The 21156-nt window shown below is 36.1% G+C and overlaps 2 protein-coding genes across 2 annotated transcripts in view; both read left to right on the top strand.

Moving 5' to 3' along the window:
• Positions 1-21156, top strand: part of LOC125856156 (receptor kinase-like protein Xa21) — a 139328-nt gene that overhangs the window by 90239 nt on the left and 27933 nt on the right. The gene's annotated exons all lie outside the window — the stretch shown is intronic.
• Positions 17441-19199, top strand: LOC125856902 (receptor kinase-like protein Xa21). The gene is made up of 2 exons (XM_049536558.1): positions 17441-18599; positions 18743-19199. Exons 1-2 carry the CDS (start codon positions 17441-17443, stop codon positions 19087-19089), a joined length of 1506 nt encoding a protein of 501 aa, XP_049392515.1. The 3' UTR covers positions 19090-19199.

The raw sequence follows: 21156 nt of genomic DNA, 5'->3' as shown, positions 1-21156 counted from the left end.
ATTCAATAATTATGTTTAGCATGTACAACCATGATGGTTGATAGAGTTAAAAGGCAATAAGGTAGACCTAAAATCATACTAAAAGAACTATCATAATAAATATATACACTTTCCAGGAATCCATGTAGAGTTATCGAAAAATCAAGCACGATATATAGGAGATATATATTCATATTACATGATCACCAGTTGGTTGGGATCAAATGTCCTAGTTGTAGTATGAAAGTGATAATGTATCATCTTTTATAGGTTGGTTGGTGCAATTGAATTTTACATTATTGTCTATAAATTTTGCTCACTTGTTCGGAATTGAGACATAATATTTTGAATATTCTGCTCTCAGATATTGCAATGGTAATAGATGTTAAATGCAAGTTGTGATGTGGTCAGGGGCTGATCAAGCTAATGTGGTATGTGTCCATGTGAATCCATATAAGCTAGATGGGAGGACGGAGATTACAATGTGGAATATTGAATCCTCATCATGAATAAGTTGAAAGTTTAAACAGAAAGACAATCAACCGAAATTTCAACAAGTAAAAAAAATGAATTTCTTTGAAATTTCAATAAATAGTATTTAGAATTGACAGTAGAAACTACCGTGAAATTGCTCCAACAGAAATTTCAAAGGAAATGACATTGAAATAACTATGGTCTAGTAAGTAGTATGTATCACTATATTTATTATTGCAATAAAGGTGGTTGTTGACTTTAGTTGGATTAGGTAAGAGTTAATTAATTCTTCCTCCGTTCATATTTACTTGTTCATAACATCAAAAGTAGATGTTTACTTATACTTGTTAAATTATATATTTTTTTAAATCAAAAGATAATTTATTATTTTATACTGATAACTTATTGTTTGCTATTTTCACTAAAACAAAAGTGTAATACTAGCTGGAAGATGCATCTCCGATACTGTTTTAGGCTTTAGCTGTTGAAGGCCAGAAACTTGAAAGAGATAACCAAAAATACCTGAAATAAGTATAATTTTTTTGCTAGTTTCGTAAAGTAAAGACCTTGAAATAGATTCACGGATATCATTAATGTGTATTGGAGGATCATAGAGGTAATAATAAATACATCTTGACATTGAATTTGATTGACACAAAAATGAACTGACTATATCTCTTAGTATGATTTTCACTCTTAGACGAAAATATTTTAGTGGTTTATGTATCAAATAATTTTCATTTTAAGGACCATTCCATACAAAGAAATTAATGTTTTGTATGATTGATGTGATAGTACAGCTGCGGATTGTTAGGTTCTTTCACACTCATCTCGTGTGTTAGAGTTGATCTCTAAAAAGTTTCTTTCTAATTCATGCCTACGCGTGTTTCAGATAATCATGCCTCCACGAAGAGTTGGCAGAAGGCGTCTTCCTAGACGTTATGTTGATGAGCAAGAGTTACCTTATGCACCGGGAGTGCAACATCAAGGGGACATTTCTAATGCCTAATTTAGAGAGGCAATTAGACTTCTGAGTCAAGCTGTAACTAATTAGATTGGTCAGCAAAGGGGAGCTCGACATGAAGGAGCTGGCACTTCTAGGATTCGTGAGTTCTTGGGGATGAATCCTCCGAGTTTCATGGGTTTAAGCGCTACTGAGGATCCAGAGAACTTCATTGAGGAGCTGAAGAGGATTTTTGATGTGATGCATGTGGCAGATATTGAGCGGGTTGAACTAGCTGCGTATCAATTGAAGGATGTTGCTAGAACTTGGTTCGACCAGTGGAAGGGGGGCAGAGCTAAGGGTGCACCACCTGCGAGTTGCACTACAAGAAAAATGCTCAATAACGAAGGGAAAAGTGGTCCCTAAAAATGAGATTCTAGTCCCTAAAATTCAATAGCGACTAGAAAATCTGGTCGCNTTATTTAATGGAGGTGGGGGTGGGGGTAGGGGTGTTTATAAGTACATTTATTTTTATTTTTTTTACTTTTTCACCTCTCCAGCTGAAGATACATTATTAGGGACGAGATTATTTTTCGTTTAGGAACCAGATTTAAACTCTTCGCTATGTTGGGATATAAAAATAAAAATTAGAGACTAGAAATAAATTCCGTCCCATTAAGTATATTTTTAGGGACTAGAATATAACACCATCTCTAAATGTTGGTCTTTAAAAAGCAGTTTTCTTGTAGTGTTGGGTCTCTTTTGAGGAAGCTTTCTTGGGGCGTTTCTTTCCTCGAGAATTGAAAGAGGCCAAGGTACGTGAGTTCCTCACACTTAAGCAGGAGTCTTTGAGTGTTAATGAGTACAGTTTGAAGTTCACACAATTATCCCGTTATGCTCCAGAGATGGTTGCAGACAGGAGGAATAGAATGAGTTTGTTTGTTACTGGACTATCTCGGTTGTCGAGTAAGGAAGGTAGGGCTGCAATGCTTATCGGGGACATGGACATATCAAGGTTGATGGTTTATGTACAATAGGTTGAGGAAGAGAAGCTGAGGGATAGAAAAGAGTTCAGAAATAAGAAAGCTAAGACCGGTAATGAGTCCGGGCAGCAGAAAGGTAATGAGAACCGTCCGTCCTTTCAACAAAGGCAAAGGGGACCTACTCCATCATCTGTTAGTGCACCTGCACCTAGAAATAAAAGTGAGTTCACTGGACAGAATTCACAGAGCTTCAAAGCTGGACCTGCACAGTCTCTGAATAGTATGGCTCAAGAAAGTAATCGGGTTCTTGCATGTGCTAGGTGTGGTAGAGTCCATCCAGAGAAGTATCGTCAGCGCCAGACGGGTTGCTTTAAGTGTGGACAAGAGGGTCACTTCATGAAGGAGTGCCCAAAGAACAAGCAAGGTAGTGGAAATCTGGGCAATAGGGCCCAATCTTCATCAGTTGCTCCCCCAGACAGGACGGCACCTCGAGGAGCTACTTCTAGTATAGGTGGAGGAGAAAACCGCCTCTATGCAATCATCAGTCGCCATGAGCAAGAGAACTCTCCAAATGTTGTCACTGGTATGATCAAAGTCTTCACTTTTGATGTGTATGCTTTGCTAGACCAGGAGCAAGTTTATCTTTTGTAACTCCTTATGTTGCAATTAAGTTTGATGTTCTTCCAGAAAGACTTTGTGAACCCTTTTGTGTTTATACACCTGTTGGGGAGTCTATTCTAGCAGAAAGAGTTTATCGTGATTGTCCTGTTTCTATCAATCACAAGAGCACCATGGCTGATTTGGTTGAGTTAGACATAGTAGATTTCAATGTCATTCTAGGTATGGATTGGTTTTATGTTTGTTATGCATCGATAGATTGTAGAACTCGAGCAGTCAAGTTTCAGTTTCCGAGTGAGCCAGTCATAGAGTGGAGTAGCAGTTCAGCAGTGCCTAAGGGTCGTTTCATTTCGTACCTTAAGGCGAGAAAGTTAGTTTCAAAGGGTTGTATCTATCACTTAGTCTGAGTTAATGACTCTAGTGTTGAGATACCTCCTTTTCAGTCAGTTTCTATAGTAAGAGAGTTTCCAGAAGTGTTTCCTGATGATTTACTCGGAATTCCTCCTGAGAGAGAAATAGATTTCGGTATAGACCTCATTCTAGATACTAGTCCTATCTCTATTCCGCCTTATAGAATGGCACCAACAGGGTTGAAAGAGTTGAAAGAATAGTTGAAAGATCTCCTAGATAAAGGTTTCATTCGGCCAAGTGTCTCACCTTGGGGCACTCCGATCTTGTTTGTAAGAAAGAAAGATGGTTCCCTTAGAATGTGTATAGACTACCGCCAGTTGAATAAGGTTACCATCAAGAATAAGTACCCTCTTCCGAGGATTGATGATCTTTTCGATCAGCTTCAGGTGCTACCTATTTTTCTAAGATTGACCTCAGATCAGGCTATCACCAGTTAAGAGTAAGGGAATGTGATATTCCAAAGACAACTTTCAGAACCAGATATGATCATTACGAGTTTTTGGTCATATCCTTTGGTTTGACCAATACACCGGCAACTTTCATGGACCTTATGAACAGAGTCTTCAAACTTTATTTAGATATGTTTGTTATCGTCTTTATTGATAACATATTAATCTATTCAAGGAATGAAGAAGATCATGCTAGTCATCTCAAAATAGTTCTTCAGACTTTGAAGGATAAGGAGTTGTATGCCAAGTTCTCTAAGTGTAAGTTTTGGCTTGAGTCGGTGGCTTTCCTAGGCCACATTGTATCTGGTGATGGAATTAAAGTTGATACTCAAAAAATTGAGGCAGTGCAGAATTGGCCTTGACCTACATCTCCAACTGATATTAGGAGTTTCTTGGGTTTAGCTGGCTATTATAGAAGGTTTGTTGAGGGGTTCTCATCTATTGCATCTCCTTTGACAAAGTTGACTCAGAAGACAGTGAAATTTCAATGGTCTGAAGCTTGTGAGAAAAGCTTTCAGGAATTGAAAAAGAGGTTGATTTCTGCTCCAGTTTTGACCTTACCAGAAGGTACTTAAGGTTTTGTGGTGTATTGTGATGCATCTAGAGTTGGTTTGGGTTGTGTCTTAATGCAGAATGTCAAGGTTATAGCTATGCCTCCAGACAGTTGAAAGTTCATGAGAAGAACTACCCAACCCACGACTTAGAGTTAGCTGTCGTAGTATTTGCTTTGAAGATTTGGCGTCATTACTTGTATGATGTGCATGTTGATGTGTTTATTGATCACAAGAGCCTTCAATATGTGCTTACTCAGAAATAGCTTAATCTCAGACAGAGGAGGTGGTTAGAGTTACTCAAGGATTATGACCTGAGTATTCTTTACCACCCATGTAAGGCTAATGTTGTTGCTGATTCTTTAAGCAGGTTGTCTATGGGTAGCATCACCCATGTTGAAGAAGGAAAGAGAGAGTTAGCACAAGATGTGCACATACTGGCACGCCTGGGAGTCAGACTTATAGATTCCGCGGAAGGAGGAGTAGCGGTGACGAGCGGGGCCGAGTCATCACTAATGTCAGAAGTGAAAGAGAAACAAGATCAAGATCCCATTTTGCTTGAGTTAAAGGCAAATATTCAAAAGTAAAGAGTATTAACTTTTGAACAAGGGGGAGATGGTGTTTTGAGGTATCAAGGTAGATTGTGTGTACCTATGGTAGATGGACTCCAAGAGAGGATTATGGAGAAAACTCATAGCTCCAGATATTCCATTCATCTGGGTTCTACAAAGATGTATCGTGACTTGAAAGAAGTTTATTGGTGGAATGACATGAAGAAGGGCATTGCAGAGTTTGTTACTAAATGTCCAAATTGCCAGCAAGTGAAAGTTGAACACCAAAGGCCCGGTGGTTTGGCTCAGAGGATAGAACTTCCAAAATGGAAGTTGGAGATGATCAATATGGATTTCATCACAGGGTTGCCAAGGTCTCGCAGACAGCATGATTCTATTTGGGGGATTGTCGACAGAATGACAAAGTCGGCTCATTTTCTACTGGTAAAGACTACCCTTTCAGGAGAAGATTATGCCAACTTGTATATTCAAGAGATAGTGAGACTTCATGGAGTCCCAATCTCCATTATTTCAGATAGGGGTGCATAGTTTACTGCACAGTTCTGGAAATTTTTTCAGAAAGGCTTGGGTTCAAAGGTGAACTTAAGTACTGCCTTTCATCCTCAGACTGATGGGCAAGCAGAGCGCACTATTCAGACTCTAGAAGATATATTGAGGTCTTGTGTGATCGATTTCAAAGGTAATTGGGATGATCACCTACCTCTCATTGAGTTTGCCTACAACAACAGTTATCACTCTAGCATCTAGATGGCTCCATACAAAGCTCTTTATTGGAGAAGATATAAATCTCCTATTGGATGGTTTGAAGTTGGTGAAGCAGGGTTGATAGGACTAGATTTAGTTCACCAAGCTATGGAGAAGGTGAAAGTGATTCAAGAGAGGTTGAAGACAGCACAAAGTCGTCAAAAATCCTTCACTGATGTTAGGAGAAATGTCACGCCCTGAGCCTACACCCTGGGCGGGACCGACACTCGGAGACCATTGCTGGCCCCAAGCGAACCCTTGGCCTGGCTTTCTTAACTCAACGGAAACTTATCTCAAAAGCATAACTCAATGCAATTAAAGGTTATAAAACAACCAACTGAAAAATCTGGCCAAAACGGCAACTCAAGTCTCAAAATAGAATATTTACATAAATATATATAGCAGGGAGACTCAAACTAACTGACTAACTGTCTGTCTATGAAGCCTTTAAAATACTGAGATGGATGTTGGGACAGACCCCGCAACATCCTACTAGAACAAAACTAAGATAATCAAAATAACTGAGTCCTCTGGAAGCAAGGAGGCTCACCACTGACACTGGAGTGCTCAACTGGATCAACGGCGTGCTGGATGCTGATCCTGGGTACCTGTGTCTGCATCATAAGACGATGCAGGCCAACTGGCATCAGTACATGGAATGTACGAGTATGCGAGCTGGAAAACCAAGCAACATAGGCTAGAAGGAAAACTGGAAGAAACTGAAAAGCTTACCTTGCTCAACTCAACTCAACATGACTGACTTCTCTCAATATAAGGAAATTTAAAACAAGTGCGATATAAAGAAAGACTGTTTAAAACATGCTATAAACTCTGTATGTGTACAAAGACACAATAAGCCTGAGATGTATATAGAAATACAATGAACTGATGTATATAAAAATACAATAATGTATGTGTATGAAAATACAATAACTGCTGTGGGGTTTCTCTAACCGACAACCACATATGAGAGCTATAGTGATGATACAACGATTGACCTCACGCTGCCAGAGAATCTTATACCCGGCCAAAGGTATAAGACCTGAACTGCCTAATGGATCCACTAGTCTAATCTGAAAAGTATTCATCTAAAAAGTATGATCCTTTTCTACCCATGGTGGCTAACATGGTTCTATGGGGGCTGTGGGTTCTTTGAACGCTCCCCCAATTCGGTGCTCGATACTACTCCCAAAAATGTACTGGCTCTTATGTTTTTAAAACATATGTTTTCCTGCTGATATGAGATAATTACTCAAAAACTAGCCCGAAGGCTCCTTTGGAAATCTCAGTTTCCAACCCTGTTTAAATGTAAAAACATTTCTTTAAACTTCTTTGGGAATACATAGTTCCCTAATAACTTTGAGAAATGAACTCAACTTATTGCTCTTGACTTAACTGAAAACTCGATACTCTTTACTCGACTTGAAACTCTATGCTCTTTACTCTTTACTTAACTTGGAACTGGAGCCTTAGAATGAAGTTAAAATGCTCAATGAAGACTCATGAAAAGCTTGGAGGACTTGGTTGAACTTACTTCTTAACCTTGCTTGACTTGACTCTAACTTCCCTTAACTTTGATACTAACTCGCCTTGAGTTGGATTATGGATTCAAGACATATAATCGCATGTTTATAGATGAGTTCGGGAGGTTTAAATGTACATTAGAGTGTTGGAAACAACTAGGAAACATAGGTATAATACCTAGGAACATGCATGAAAAAGCATGGAAAGAATGGGGGAACACGGAGTCCTTGAAGCTTTGCAAGGCGCGGAGCGCCAGCCCTCGAATCTCAGAAGGCACCTGCTGGCGCTCTGAGTGGTGCGCCGCCCCAAGGGCTGGACTTCAGAGTCCACTTTGGGGCGCGCTGGCAGCCGCGACGCGCCAGGCCCTTCGCCAGAAAACCCGACTTTTCTCCCTTTTTTCTTCAACTCTAAACCACCCTAACTTCAAAGGTTCCAATCCCAACCATTAGGGATCACAAAATCCCTCGATATACAATAGATTTCAACCCAAATACACAACCCAATCATGTCCCACAACCAGCAATAACTTCAACAACACAACTAACAATATCAACAACAACTAACAACTTCAACAACAAATCCAATCTTTTCTCAAATCATAAAATGAGCTTGATGTGTGGGGGAAAGGATCAACCCACACAAAGAACTCACATACCTTGATAGGGATCACCCCCGACGAAAATCCACGATGATCTTGACGAATCTTTGCTTGATCTTCCCTTTCTCCTCTTCTTTTCCTCTTCTTCTCTTCTTCACCCTCAAGAACCCTAACTCTTTATCTTTTAAAATGGGATAAAAATTATCCAAAATCAACCTAACACACAATATAATCCCAAAAGAAATGGCTAGGGAAAAGACTAAAATGCCCTTAAAATTTCTGAACGGATTCCCTGCCAACTGCCCAAATTTCAATGGCCATAACTCGCTCATACAAACTCGGAATCGAGCAAACTCGGCAGCGTTGGAAAGATCATTCCACAAGATTCACAACCATAACTGGAACTACTTCTAACTCATCCTGTGCTAGGAGTTATGACCGCTCAAAGTTGGCCAAAAACTCACTTTTTCCCATACTTAGCCAAATTTCCAGATTTTTTTTTAAATTTTTCAAAAAAATGACTATTTCCAATTTCCAAGCTTTTTCATAGTTATTTCAAATTGCCGGATGTAACAAGAAGGGCGTTAGAGTTTGAAGTAAATGATTGGATATATTTGAAGGTTTCACCCATGAAAGGGGTTATGAGGTTTGGTAAGAAGGGTAAACTCAGTCCCCGGTATATTGGACCTTACCGCATAGCCAAGAGGATTGCCATTGTTGCTTATGAGTTGGAGTTACCACAGGAACTAGCAGTGGTCCATCCGGTATTTCACATCTCTATGTTGAAGAAGTGCATAGGCGATCCTTCATTGATCCTGCCAACTGAAAGTGTTAGGGTCAAGGATAGTTTATCTTATGAGGAGATTCCTGTTCAGATTTTAGATCGTCAAGTTCGTAGGTTGAGAACGAAAGATGTAGCATCAGCCAAGGTCCTTTGGACGAACTAATTTATTGAGGAAGCTACTTGTGAAGCCAAAGAGGACATGAAGAAGAGATATCCACATCTCTTTGAATCCGAGGGAAATGCAGATTAAGGTACTAATTTGCTTCTTAGTGCTCTTTTAATTATAATGAGCATGTTGTGGTTGTTGTTGTGTTTGCATGGCTGCTTGTTGGGTGTTTGAGTTGAAGTTACACCTTTAGCCTTGTAAGAGTAATCTCGTTCGAGGAAAAATGTTCCCAAGGGGGAGATATTGTAATATCCGATAATTTGAAATAACTATGAAGAGGCTTAGAATTGGAATTAATCATTTCTGGAAGGAATTCAAAAATCTGGAAATTTGGGTAAGTATGGGAAAAAGTGAGTTTCTGGCCAACTTTGAGCAGTCATAACTTCTAGCTCAGGATGAGTTGGGTGTAGTTCCAGTAATTTTTGCAAAGTTCATGGAATGGTCTTTCCAACGCCACCGAGTTTGCTCGATTCCGAGTTCGTATGAGAGAGTTATGCCCTTTGGAAGTTGGGCAGTTGGCAGGGAAGTTCGTCCGGAAATTTGTAAGGGTATTTTGGTCTTTTCCCTAGCCTTTTCTTTTGGATATATATTAGTGTGTTAGACTGATTTTGATCAGTTTTCTCATTTTTAAAGAGTGAGAGTGAGGATTTGTGAGTGAAGAGGAGAAGAAGAGGAGAAAAAGAAGATCAAGCAAGGTTTTGTCAAAGATCGTCGTGGATATCGTCGGGGGTGATTCCTATTTAGGTATGTGAGCTCATAGTGTTGGGTTGGTTCTTTCCCCCATACGCCAAACTCGTTTTATTTCCAAGAAAAGATTTAGTTGTGGTTGTTGAAATCTTGTAGTGATGTTTATTGAAGTTGTAGTTGTGTTGTGTTGAAGTTCTTGTTGGTTTGGTGGATGTTTCCGGTTGCGTTTGTGAGTTGAATCTATTGTATGTTGAGGGTTTTAATGATTTTAAGTGTTTGGGGCTGGAACCTTTGAGGTTTAGAAGGTTTAGAGTTGGAAAAATGAAGGAGAAAAGTCGAAGTTATCGGGGAAAAGGGGTGGCGCGTTGCGCCTTGCAGAGCGCCCCAAGAACTGTTCTGAACTTCTCCCCTTGGGACGCCGCGCCTAGCAGTGCGCCCCAAGAACTGTTCTGAACTTCTCCCCTTGGGGCGCCGCGCCTAGCAGTGCGCCCCAGCAGTCCTTCTGAGCCTTGTGCCTCGCGCCTTGCATAGCGCCAAGGACGCCAAGTTTCCCCATTCTTTTCACACTTTCTCATGCATATTCCTTGGTATTGTACCTATGTTTCATAGTTGTTTTCAACGCTCCAAGGTACGTCTAAACGTCAAGAACTCGTCCATAACATGTGATCAAACACCTTGAATCCACAATTCCAATTCAAGGAGAGTTATTTTCCAAGTCAAGTGAAGTTAAGAGTTGAGTCTAGAAGTTAAGAAGTAAGTTCAAGCAAGTCTTTAAAGTTGTTCTAAAGTCTTTATTGAATGTTTTAACTTCATTTTAAGGCTCAAGTTTCAAGTCGAGTAAAGAGTAAAGAGTAAAGAGTTTCAATTTGAGTAAAGAGTATAGAGTTGAGTTCATTTCTCAAAAGTTATTAGGGAACTATGTATTCCCAAGGAAGTTTCTAAATGTTTTTTACATTTGAGTAAGAAAGGAACTATGATTCCAAAAGAGCCTTTGGGCTAGTTTTCAAGAAAAAGGAACATCGTTTCCAAGTAAGCCTTTGGGCTAAGTTTTGAGTAATTATCTCAACTAAAGAAAGATGTATTTAAAACACTGAAGAGCTAAAGTATTTTTGGGAGTAGTCTTATGCACCGAATTGGGGACACGAGTTCATATTAACTCAACTCTCCATAAGAACTATGTAGCCAACATGGGATTTAATGGGTCATACTTTTTAGATGATCACATTAAGTTAAGCTAGTGGATCCACTTGGTAAAGTTAGCTTCCTATATCACGGCAAGGTATAGGATGGTCCTTGGGCAACGTGAGGTAATACGTTGTATCACCACTTAGTTTCATAGTGGTGGTTGTCGGTTAAAGAAACTCCCACAGCAATAGAAAATGCATGGTTCCTCGAGGAGTTCTACTTAGTATGGATGAGGGTATGAGACTTCGTTCATGCATTGCACAAGTAGACTTTGAGAGGAAGCATGGTATTTTTATGATATTATAAATATGATTTTGACGTCATGTTTAAATAGTTTTACAAGCTTTATATTGCATGTGTCTTACTGCCTTATATTGAGTTCAGTTATTCATGAGTTGAACAGAGCCAAGGTAAGAGTTCATTTTTACTCTTTTCAAGCTTAAGTGGTGGTTTAGCTTTCCATCTCGCATACTCGTACATTCAATGTACTGATGCCAGTTGGCCTGCATCTTATGACGATGCAGACGCAGGTACCCAGGATCAGCATCCAGCATGCCATTGATCCAGTTGAGCACTCCAGAGCCAGTGGTGAGCCTCCTTGCCTTCCGGAGGACTCGATTGTATTGTTCTCTTAGTTTTGTTTTATTAGGATGTTGCGGGGTCTGTCCCAACATTCATCTCAGTATTTTAGAGGCTTCATAGATAGTCAGTCAGTTAGTTTTGAGTCTCTCATCTATGTATATATGTAAATATTCTATTTTGAGACTCGAGTTACCTTTTTGGGCCAGATTTTATCAGTTAAGTTGTTTTATGTCCTTGCATTGCATGGAGTTATTTTGTTGAGTTAGGTTTCCGCTGAGTTAAGAAAGCCAGGCCAAGGGTTCGCTTGGGGGCCAGCAATGGTCTTCGAGTGCCGGCCACGTCCAGGGTGTAGGCTCGGGGCGTGACATTATCTATTTATCACCTTTTAGGATTTATCTATCAATTTGTTACTGTTTTTTTAAAAAATAATCTTGAGCTGAAATTTAAATTGTGATTATAAAAGTTAAATATCACTATGTTAAAATTATTGAGATTAATCGGGTCAAATTGGGTGGGTCAAGACCCAACCCAATTTCTATTTCAACCCATTTTTATATCTCCAATTTCAACTCAACCCGCCCATTTGACACCCCTAATTGAAAGTCTATGTACTTGACGACTTCAGGACTTGATTTAATGATGCTAGTTTACCTTCAAGATTTATGCAAAAGTCGTGACGACATTCATTTTGCAGCTGCTATATATATATTCAGGTAAGTGTGAGGCTTCTGCTATATTCATGAGTTTAACTGAGAAAAAAATAATCTAACAATCTCATTGAAATAGCACCCTGATATCATAGTTATAGGTTGAAATTATGTTTTAGATGTTTTTTTTCCAATCCATGTATATATGCTACAGATATATGATCATTCATTTATAGGTTGAATAGCACGTTGATTTTTAATAAACAGTGTCACATTTATATAAGCTAGCAATAAACATCTCTGTTATAACTTTACTAAGCTTAGTATGAGTATAGGCTCATCGCCCATTGGTTATTATGATTGAGTTTCAAGCTAAAACGTGTTTAGCAAAAAAGACAAGATATAATGGTAAAAGACACATTTGAAGTATCATTTTTTGGCGAGTTTTATGCATGAAAGATTTTTTAGTTTCCTACTTGAACTATCACCAATTATTTATCAAAACATATCTCTCAAATTATATATTTATAATTGAGAAATTCACAAAATATTTATAAATATCTTACTATGAATCCAATTTTTTTAAAAAATAATAATAAAGAAAAAACAATTTAAAAACTATGAATCTAGTTATTATTAAATAGATATATTCTTTTAAAATTATCAACTTTAAATCAGGAATCCGCTATATTGAAAGGTCAAGCAACATACATACACTTTTTTCCAAACTTGTCTTAGACTTCATGACCTCTCGTTGACTTGGTTCTGGACCATATAAATAATGCAACTTTTTTAATTAAAAAAAATTGTGATTTCAATAATACAAGTTGACTGACTTTTCTCAATCGATTCCCTTACCCCTCAGTTTACGCATAATTCACCTGTCTTCTTGTGGTTTTGTCTTTATAAAGTTGGCCAATGTATTCCTCAATGTGATGTCATTTCAATAACTTGTAATATATACATCACGTAAAAGTTTGTGGAAATCACAACCATATATATAAAAAGATTTGACTTTAAATATTTCATTTAATATGAATTTTATAGTTTAGGTATGAAACTTGCGAAGACAAAAATAGTTTAGTGGTTTATTAACCTATTCACTCTTAAGAATGCTATGATCACTTTATCTAATTTCAGTTACATAAATATTACACATAAAAATTGGTCAAGAATATTATATGTTCACAACAGTTATTAATTATAGTGAATGGAAAAATATATTAGGTATGATTTCAGATTCACTGTTATGTAATCGAAATCCACAAACAAGTTTCTAGGGGAAGATTTACCATAATAATAACGATGAACAACCGCAGATTATTATAAACTACTTTCTGGTTATGCGTGTGTAGCTAAGTGTACAATTTTTATACATTTATAGTATATGACACACGTGCCCTACATAAGTCCTTAGACATTTTATTATAATGTTTCATTTTGCCTAAAACAACTCAAGGTATTGAATTAATTTTCTTTTGTTATTAATTAGCAGAATAAAGAAATTAAGATAATAATAATAATAATAATAATAATAATAATAATAATAATAATCTCTTTATGTCTAAGAAAATTAGATTGTAAAATATTAATTGTTTATAGAATTTAGTGTTGCACTAAAAAGTATACCTGACACTGACACTGGATATAGAAAGAATTTTTACCTATTAGTGTTACACATGCACAGATACTATAGAGTAAGAGTGTTTGTTTGAAAAATAAAATAGTTATCTAGTTTTATATGGATATTTTGATCTAACAACTTTATACTTTTGGGTCTCCTTATTATTAATATAATGAACTAATTATTAATGCATGTATAGTCATTCAAAAATCTGTATTCATATCCATGTAATAAAATACAACGATCTGCCCATCATAAAATATTTAATCTTTCACTAAGTTAATTTTTAATTTCATTTTAAAATAAGAAATATAATATTGTGTTCCATGCCAATAATTATATAAAGTCACAATAAATAATATCTATATAATTGTAATCTCTAGACAGATTTTTTTATATAAGCCGAGAACATATTTAACTAAAAAAAGGATAAAAAAACATACATTATAAAAAAACTTTAAAACAAATATACAACAAAAATCACTTACAAATGATCATCATTATAATCACTTTACATAAAATAGTACAAAAATTCAATTATTTTGTTGTAGTTCATAAATGATAAAAAATTATTATTTTCTTCCAAATATTCTTTTACTATCAATCAATCATAACATCTTTGATCCAAATGCAACAATAATGTGATTGCCTTTAACAATTCTACAAAGATAGATGACAATTTTTGTCTTTACAGTCTATTGACTAAGACGGAAAAGGAAACCAAAAAAGACGTAAGAAATGATATAAAAATATGAGAAAATGGTTCTTAATTTATAAGAGAGAATTATCATACTTACGAAGAAACTCATATTAGATTTGCAAATTTAGCTCCCTCTCTAGGTGACTTTTTAAATAGAAAGATCTTAGGTAATGGAGATAAGATGGATCAAATTACAAAAAAAAAAAAAAAAATCAGCCAAAAATAAAAGAGGCTACTTAATTATTGTAACCTTTGGTCTTCATCAATTTCCTCATAAATCAAAAACCTTAAATGAGGGGTGAAGTAGTGAATTAATTTCAATAGTGAATCACATTATATTATTAGCCTACATCTGAAGGCTAAACTTTACACAGTTAACATGCAAATTATAAGATATTAAACATATTAAGTAAAACTTTCCTTTTTATTTATCTCCCCTTAAATATTTCTATTCCATTTTTTTTTTTATAGATTAGATAAGAAAATTACAACCGACTATCTCAAATTTAAAATCTAAAAGTTCATGTTTCAAAATGACCAATGATTACCAGAATTAAATTGTATTCTTATGAAAATATTATTTATAAATTAAATAACAATGCAAAATTGTTTTGATATGGTTCAAAATAAAGCATAAAAATAAAAGATTTTTTTATTCACAATTTTATGCGACTTAACTAAATAATAAATGGTATGGGTTTAGAGATTTATTAGTCAAGTTTATTATAATTAAGCTTTAATCTTTGTAGAATATTAATGCATGATTTCATCCTAACTTTAATGATATAATAATGTATAAATTTATGCTGAATAATATTCACTCTGTCCCATTTTATAAGACACTTTTTGGATTTCGAGGTTCAAACAAGTGTCTTTGACCGTAATTTTTTCATAGATCTTTTAAAATCAATTATCGTGACTTATAGTACTTTTTACATAGTTTACAAATGTATAAATTTAATTTCAAAATGAATTGAAGATTCCATGCGCAAATTCGCAATCAAAATTAAACTGTTTGACTCTCGAAAAATGAAAAATATCACATATTATTGGGACAGAGGGAGTATTTTTTTTCTGTACAGGGCGGGTTGAAAGCAAATTTTTTTACTAAGTAGTACAGGTTGAATTTTTGTGGGTTTGAAGCGTAACCCACCCCATTGCCATCCCTATAAATAGAATACATTCAACATTTATTTTGTAATCGAAATTTTTTCATGTTAAGGACCATTCCATACGAAAGAAGTTAATGATTTGTATGTTTGATGTGAGGATACATATGCAGTGAAGACCAATTGCTCTGTCAATTTTCTAGTTCAAGTAATTCTTAGTAACAGCATGAAGAAGAACATTCTCTTCTTCATTCTTCTCTTTCTAATTCAATTTTCTATATCACTTTCTTCCTCAAATGAGACTGACCAACAAGCTCTACAAGCTTTCCAAAATCTTGTTACCAGTCCCAGTCATTTTTTGGCAAATAATTGGACCAAAAATACTTCTTTTTGCTCTTGGTTTGGTGTCACTTGCACTCCAAAAACGCAAAGGGTTGTGGCCTTGGCTCTTCCTAATTTGCAACTTCAAGGCATAATTTCTCCGTCTTTGGCCAATTTGTCCTTCCTCAATGTTCTCAATCTCCAGAACAATAGCTTCTGTGGTGGCATCCCTTATGGACTTGGTCACTTGCCTCGCTTGCGAGTGATTGATATTCAAAACAATCAGCTCAACGGAAGTATACCAACAAGTCTATTTCAACACCGGAGAGTTCAAGTTATTTCATTGGCTTTCAATGAACTCGGTGGTGAAATGTGGAAAGGGCCATGGTATGTACCCGAACTCAAAGTCTTAAATTTCGGTTACAATAGCCTCACAGGTATAATCCCTCCTTTGGTTGGGAATGCCACAAAATTGATGAACTTTGATTTGTCTGGAAATAGAATCAATGGCAACATTCCAATGGAGATTGGTAATCTTAGCCAACTTGCATTTTTGTCCTTGCTAGACAATCAATTAACAGGTTACATTCCTCCAACACTGTTGAATATCTCGTCACTACTTGCAGTATCTCTGGCAAACAATAGCCTTTCTGGTCCTCTGTTGCTAGATGAAGGCAATATTGTGTCGAATCTGTACTTTTTAAGTATATCTTACAACCAAATTTCTGGTTGCATTCCTTCCAACATATGCCAACTCACACAGCTCAAAGTTTTGTCCATATCTTACAACAACTTAACTGGACAGATACCCAGAAATATTGGTTGTTTATCCAAACTCGAGAAGTGTTTTATTGGCCATAATCCACCAAAAGGGACTATTCCCACTTCATTGGGAAATATTTCCACTCTGCAACATCTTCATTGCGGCAGCAACCACATGGAGGGGCAAATTCCTCCGGAATTAGGGAAGCTATCAAATTTGAGGGAATTAAGCTTTTCATCGAATTATAATCTTATTGGTCAAATTCCAGAGGCTATTTTCAACATATCTTCTTTGGAAATTCTTGATTTCAGTAACAATAACCTCTCGGGTAGAATTCCAACCACTGCAGGTCTTCATCTTCCTAACCTTAAAGTACTTCACTTGGCAGTCAATCAGCTGGAAGGGGAAATTCCATTGTTCATAACAAATGCTTCCAAGCTTGAGCTACTGTCGCTAATTGATAACTTTCTCACAGGAACTATTCCTACTAATTTAGGAAATCTTCGTGAGTTGCGATATCTGATCCTAAATGATAATCAACTTACCAATGAACCTGGAGAGTATGAGTTGCGATTTTTCAATTCTTTGGTGGACTGTAGGATGTTGAAATATCTACAAGTGGGTTCCAATCCGTTTTATGGCATTCTGCCCAATTCTATTGGGAATCTTTCATCTACTATTCAAAAGTTTCATATAGCAGGTGCACACATCAGTGGCCTCATCCCCATAGGTATAGGCAATATGAGTGGTCTATTAATGCTAAGCTTTGAAGCAAACGAGTTGCGGGGAAGCATTCCTTCTGATGTTGGTAAGCTTAAACAACTCCAAGGGTTGTATCTACATAACAATAAATTGCAGGGACATATTCCAGAGGCAGTATGCCATTTATCTAATTTGGTTCATTCTTATCTAGGTAATAATGAGCTCTCTGGACTAATTCCAGAATGCTTAGGAAATCTTAGCATGCTACAAAACCTTTTTTTGAGTTCCAATAAATTATCAAAAATTCCAGGGAACCTTTGGAAAATGAGTGGTCTTCTCTATCTAAGTGTGTCACAAAATTCTATAGAGGGAAAAATTCCATCAGATATTGGAGAACTGAAAGCCATTGTAGAAATACATCTTTCTGGTAACCACTTTTCAGGCATGATACCAAGCAGATTCGGGGAACTCCAAAACCTGCAGTCTCTTGACCTATCAAACAATTCATTATTTGGCCAAATTCCATTATCCCTTGCCAACTTGATAAGCTTGGAATTCTTGAATTTGTCTTTAAATGCATTGTCAGGTAGTATTCCTATGTCTTTGGAAAAACTCTCATACCTTAAAAGCATTAATGTTTCATTTAATGATTTAGAAGGTGTAATACCAAGTGGTGGTGTGTTTGGACATTCCACTGTGCAATCATTTCTTGGGAACAAAGGTCTTTGTGGAATGCACATATTGGAGATTCCTGCTTGTGCTATCACTAATCCTGGAAAACAATCAAAGCTTAAAGAGGTTCTACTAAAAATTGTTACTCCAGTGGTTATTTCATCCTTGCTGATATTCTTGTTGGTTTCAATTTGGTTAATGAAACGACAGAAGAAAGAAAAGTCCAAAGATGTTGAAAAGGTACCAGAGATCAGGACTCATCAATTAGTTTCTTATCACGACATTCAACAAGCAACCAATAATTTTGATGAATTAAATTTAATTGGTGTGGGAAGTTCTGGCTCTGTGTACAAAGGCACATTATCTAGTGGAACTGCAGTGGCCATTAAGGTTCTGGATTTGGAAAATGAGCAAGTATGCAAGAGGTTTGATACCGAATGCGAAGTCATGAGAAATGTTAGACACAGAAATCTTGTTCCGGTGATTACTACATGTTCTAGTGACTATATAAGAGCCTTTGTTCTGCAATTTATGCCCAATGGAAGTCTTGAGAATTGGCTGTATAAAGAAGATCGCCACTTGAACCTTCATCAAAGAGTTTCTGTAATGCTTGATACAGCTATGGCAGTTGAATATCTACATCATGGGCATGTAACTCCAATAGTTCATTGCGACTTAAAGCCAGCCAACATTCTTTTGGATGAAGATATGGTGGCTCATGTTGGTGATTTTGGTATCTCTAAAATTTTAGCCATAAGCAAGTCCATGGCTTATACCGAGACATTGGGCACTCTTGGATACATTGCACCAGGTATAAAAAATCTACTCACTTTGATTTTCTTTTATCATAATAAAGCCTCTCCAAATTCTACAAGTATAAAAGCAAGCTTTTATTTATGCAGAATTATTGTTGTATTTCAATTGAATTAACTTTTTTTTCAATCCTTTTTTAAGAATATGGCTCGGATGGAATAGTGTCTGCTAGTGGCGATGTTTATAGTTACGGGATCATGTTGATGGAGGTTTTGACGAAAAGAAGGCCAACAGATGAAGAGATATGCAATGAAAATCTTGACTTGAGGAAATGGATCACACAATCATTTTCAGGGAGTATGATGGACGTTGTGGATGCCAATCTTTTCTCTGAGGAAGAACAGATCACTTCAGAAAGTAAAATCTGCATTGCGTCCATGATAGAATTGGGTTTAGACTGCACAAAGGAAATGCCAGAATCAAGAATAACCATGAAAGATGTAGTCACGAGGCTTAACAAAATCAACAACACATTTCTGGAAACATAGAAGTTAGCATCTTTTCCTGTTCTGCAAGTTCACATGTTGCTTTTTGTTTGCCTGGTTTCTTTAGTCGATTGTAATTCAGAGTGTTGCATTTCCCTTATTTTTGATTTCAGATTTGAGTATAGTCTTTAATATGGTTGAATAAAATTAAGAAATATTACGGAAGTGTTTAGCTGCACTATTTTACTTTCTGTTTCTGTTTGCGGCCTCTACTTCATATTTTTGATTCATTAGTTTCTTCATATTGATATATTCAAGTATTCAATAAATGGAATTCTTAGTTGGACTAGTTGAGTTTTGCAGGTGAATGAAAGATCATCTCCTAATAATTCAATTGTTTTTACACCGTCGTAAGTGCATATAATTTAAACTCAAACTTAAATTTGATCTCCCTGTTTTTCAGTATTTGTCAGAAGTTTCTTTATATATTGACGATTTGCCTGTTACGGATAGTGACGAGCAAGAATTGCTTCGGATGGAATCTTTTTTGGGATGCATGGAAGCATATCAATCAGCAAAAGTATGTCCCGGAGATGCTGAAACAATTCAGAATGCAAGTTGCAAACAATCCCTACACTATTTGTTTTGAATACCAAATTTTCTAAAGAAGATTTTGAAAAAATCAGGGCGTTTCCACATTGTAGTTTCACTGGACGAATGCAGAGTCCGCTCTGCTTCTGTCCAGTGAGTAAAATCTTCGCTTTTGTATAAAAGAGTAGTTCCTCTGTTTTCTCTTTCATTTCCTATGACGACTCTCCAAATCCCATCAGGCCCTAACCTAATATTTTCACAAAATCACCATAACTTGACCAGCAACCTTTGATGTCATAACGAAGGCATGGTTGACTCAACAAGATTGGGGGACTAAAACAAAATTTAAGAGAGGGCCTTAATATTTTATTTTTTTGATCATACATATTTTTATTTAAAATCTTTTTTTTTAGCTTTTTTTTAAATGTGAAGTCATTAGTCACTATTTTATAATTCATTTTTATTCATAATTCCTTTTCAATTGATAATATAGCTAATTACTTATTTGTTGTGTGTACGTGAGCGTCACTGCAAAACACACAGAAATCAGAATTATACGAGCAATAAGTTTTCAAGAAAAAATAAAGTATAAATTTTTTCACAAACTAAAAAAATGATTGGTACAAAATGATGAGCTGATTTAATTTGATACTTTGTTGTTTGCCCGTAAAAAATTGCAGAAAGAATTTCAAAAGGCTTTGCAAATATATTATTAATATGGAAGTTGAAAGGAACAAATATAAAGACTGAAATTTGAAAAGGTTTTTGTTATAAATTGCTTATTTATGTTTCCCTTCTCATTTGCCATGGTAATGCATTGAACCTTGGTTGTAGAGTCTTTATTGGAATTAATAGTGAAATATTGTTTTCAATTGCTCATTTAAATTTTTCTTGAAATTACCATGATAATACAATTTTATTATTTTTTGAAAGGTAATTAAAATATTATTATTTAATATTTAATTATAGTTTTGAAAGGTAATTAAAATATAATTAGAATTAAATAAAGTGATTTGATTTTTTTTAAAAAAATTGTGGCTAATTGAGGTTTCTGTTGTCTCACTATGGCATCACTATCTAGTGGGATGGTTGAAATTTCTCCGACCCTTAAAAACTACATTAGGATTCTTTTTAGAGGAAATTGGGTGGGTATTGGGTTATGGGGCGGATAGTTTGGTTATGGGTTTAAAAAAGGGTCAAACAGGTAGTTCAATAGGATTAAGACACGTGTAAGAAATTAGGGGTCCGTTAGTGAGAGGGGTATATGTGTACCTATAATTGGACGGCAGGGGCTTATGTGGACGCAAAGTATAACGGAGGGCATATACGTACCATTTATTAAAGTTCGGGGGTAAATCTGTCCCTTTTCCCTTTTTGAAATAGTGGATTTAACATCAAAACGAATGATTCAATGGACAACGTTGATGCCCGTTGTTTTAGCAAAATCAGAAAGAAACTGCTTCATTTGAGGGTAAAAATATAAAAAATAAAAAACCAAAGAAGAAATATATTACCCAAATCATGTGACCTTTTTCATGT

The sequence above is a fragment of the Solanum stenotomum genome, chromosome 2, assembly GCF_019186545.1.
Source record: "Solanum stenotomum isolate F172 chromosome 2, ASM1918654v1, whole genome shotgun sequence".
In the NCBI taxonomy this organism is placed as follows: domain Eukaryota; kingdom Viridiplantae; phylum Streptophyta; class Magnoliopsida; order Solanales; family Solanaceae; genus Solanum; species Solanum stenotomum.
The sequence above is the reverse complement of the archived record's forward strand: the minus strand, read 5'-3'. Positions and strand labels throughout refer to the sequence as shown.